General features: G+C 33.6%; 1 protein-coding gene across 1 annotated transcript in view; it reads left to right on the top strand.

The window, feature by feature from the left end:
- Positions 1-1,612, top strand: part of LOC107617270 (DNA ligase 1-like) — an 8,378-nt gene extending 6,766 nt beyond the window's left edge. Inside the window, exons 11-12 of the mRNA XM_021116980.1 lie at positions 697-727; positions 1,014-1,612. Of these exons, the coding sequence (XP_020972639.1) occupies positions 697-727; positions 1,014-1,171 (189 nt within the window). The 3' untranslated portion in view covers positions 1,172-1,612. The remainder of the gene's footprint in view (positions 1-696; positions 728-1,013) is intronic.

Raw genomic sequence — 1,840 nt, 5'->3', positions numbered from 1 at the left:
GGATTTTCTTTATTTATTTAATTTTTTTAACAGGAGACTTTTTTTAAATAAAAAATTGAAAGAAGAGGTCCAGAGATCAGATTTTGTTTAGATGTTTGCAACTTATAAAAAATGGTGTTCTTTTGGTTATTTTTGTTACGTTTTAAAATCTTTTGGAGGTGTTTTTGTTGTTTTTATCTTTCAAGGGTATTTTTGTTAGCAGCTAAATCCTTTTGGGGGCATTTTTGGTGATTTTACTCATAATAATGTATGTTTCTTAACTACGGCTGTTGTTAAAGTTTTCATAGACAGCTTGATACAAGACCCTAGGTTACAGCTTAGCATTTTCTGTCTTTGTTGTTGGGAACCAAATTCAGATCTTTCCACCAGTTTATGTATGGGTATTAATAGATTACAGTTAATAGATTACAGAATGACTCAGTAAGGTACCTTGGGATGGTATTGATGATTTAGTGTTGACTTGATCTTTTAAATTTGCAATATGGATGCTTGAATGTGTGCAGTTCATTCCTCTTGGTAGGCTGTAATGTGCAGTAGATTTCCTTCACCTTAAACCTTGTACTGCTTTTGACGTTGTGTGGCCAGTTTTGTTATTATTTGTTGTTCATTATTTTATCCTTGAAAAACTCAATAATTCATCTAATATTGGCTGAAGATTTTTGTTTACCAATATTAAATATTAGTTTCTCTCTGCAGGCCACATTTACTGATATTCTGAAGCAACTAGGTACGTCTTTTAATATTAACTCTCTTTTCACTGGTTCAACAGTCATTTAGTGCAAATTTATGCCTTTAAATAACTAATTCTGCTTTTGTTTGTGCCTCATGAGTTCACTTAATTACTGATATTTTGGTTGTTCCCCCTTGAATAATCTGGCATCTAATTTTAAAGTGCTACAAGTTGCATAATGTTCAAATACATACAGAAAGGAAATGGTAGAACTTTGCATTCAGGAAAAGATAAGAACCTAAATAAACTTTAGGTGCCTCTGACAAACTTGTTCATTTTTCAGCCACACGTTTTGATTTGGATCTCACACCGAGAAAGGCATCTATAAAGATCATGATTCAAGAGGAGCTGACAAAGCTAGCTGATGAAGCAGACGAAGAAGATGAAGAGGATGCTGAGAAAGGGGAAACCCAACCTACTGGCCAGGAAGTTGAAATCTGAGTAAGGATTAGCCTTGACTTCTTGGAGATAGGTTTAGCAATGTATACTTTTAACCCCCATCACGCTACATAAGTACACTTTGCCTTTTGCCAAGTAAAAGTGGCTGTAACTTATTCTTGGCATCCATGGAATCACAAAAGGAGGAGAAACTAGTATTTGTGAAAATTTAGTAGAAACATTTGGTGGCTGCCAGTGAGCAACCCTTTGTGTACGCAACAGAATCTGTAGGGTTTTAGTACTATCCGTGAATATTTACTGACCAAACATTAGCTTCAACAGTCTGTGTAGTTCAATAAACACTTAGACCTGTGAAGCTGTCACCTTTCTGTGCATGATAAACTTTTGCTGCTGTTGGGTTATTCCCCTCGCTACTCTTCTGCTTTTACTTTATGTCATCTTATTTAAGGGAAAGTTCAATTAACTCCTCTGAACTTTGATTTAGATGCACTTGTCTGTAGTTTGTTCATTCTTCTATTCATTGATTATTTTTGTGTTAACTTGATATATTATTTAATGAAGAAATAAATATACAAGCAGTGTGTCTGGGGTTTTGTTTTTTGTTTGTTGTTTTTTCTTTCTTTTCGTCTGCTCAGCTGATCCATCTATTTTTGAAGTAATTTTAGTTAAAATAAATACCTATTATATTTTAAAAGGTTTTCAAAATTTTTC

Source organism: Arachis ipaensis, chromosome B01 (genome assembly GCF_000816755.2).
Source record: "Arachis ipaensis cultivar K30076 chromosome B01, Araip1.1, whole genome shotgun sequence".
In the NCBI taxonomy this organism is placed as follows: domain Eukaryota; kingdom Viridiplantae; phylum Streptophyta; class Magnoliopsida; order Fabales; family Fabaceae; genus Arachis; species Arachis ipaensis.
Note: the sequence above shows the minus strand (reverse complement) of the source record. Positions and strands in the feature narration are given on the sequence as shown.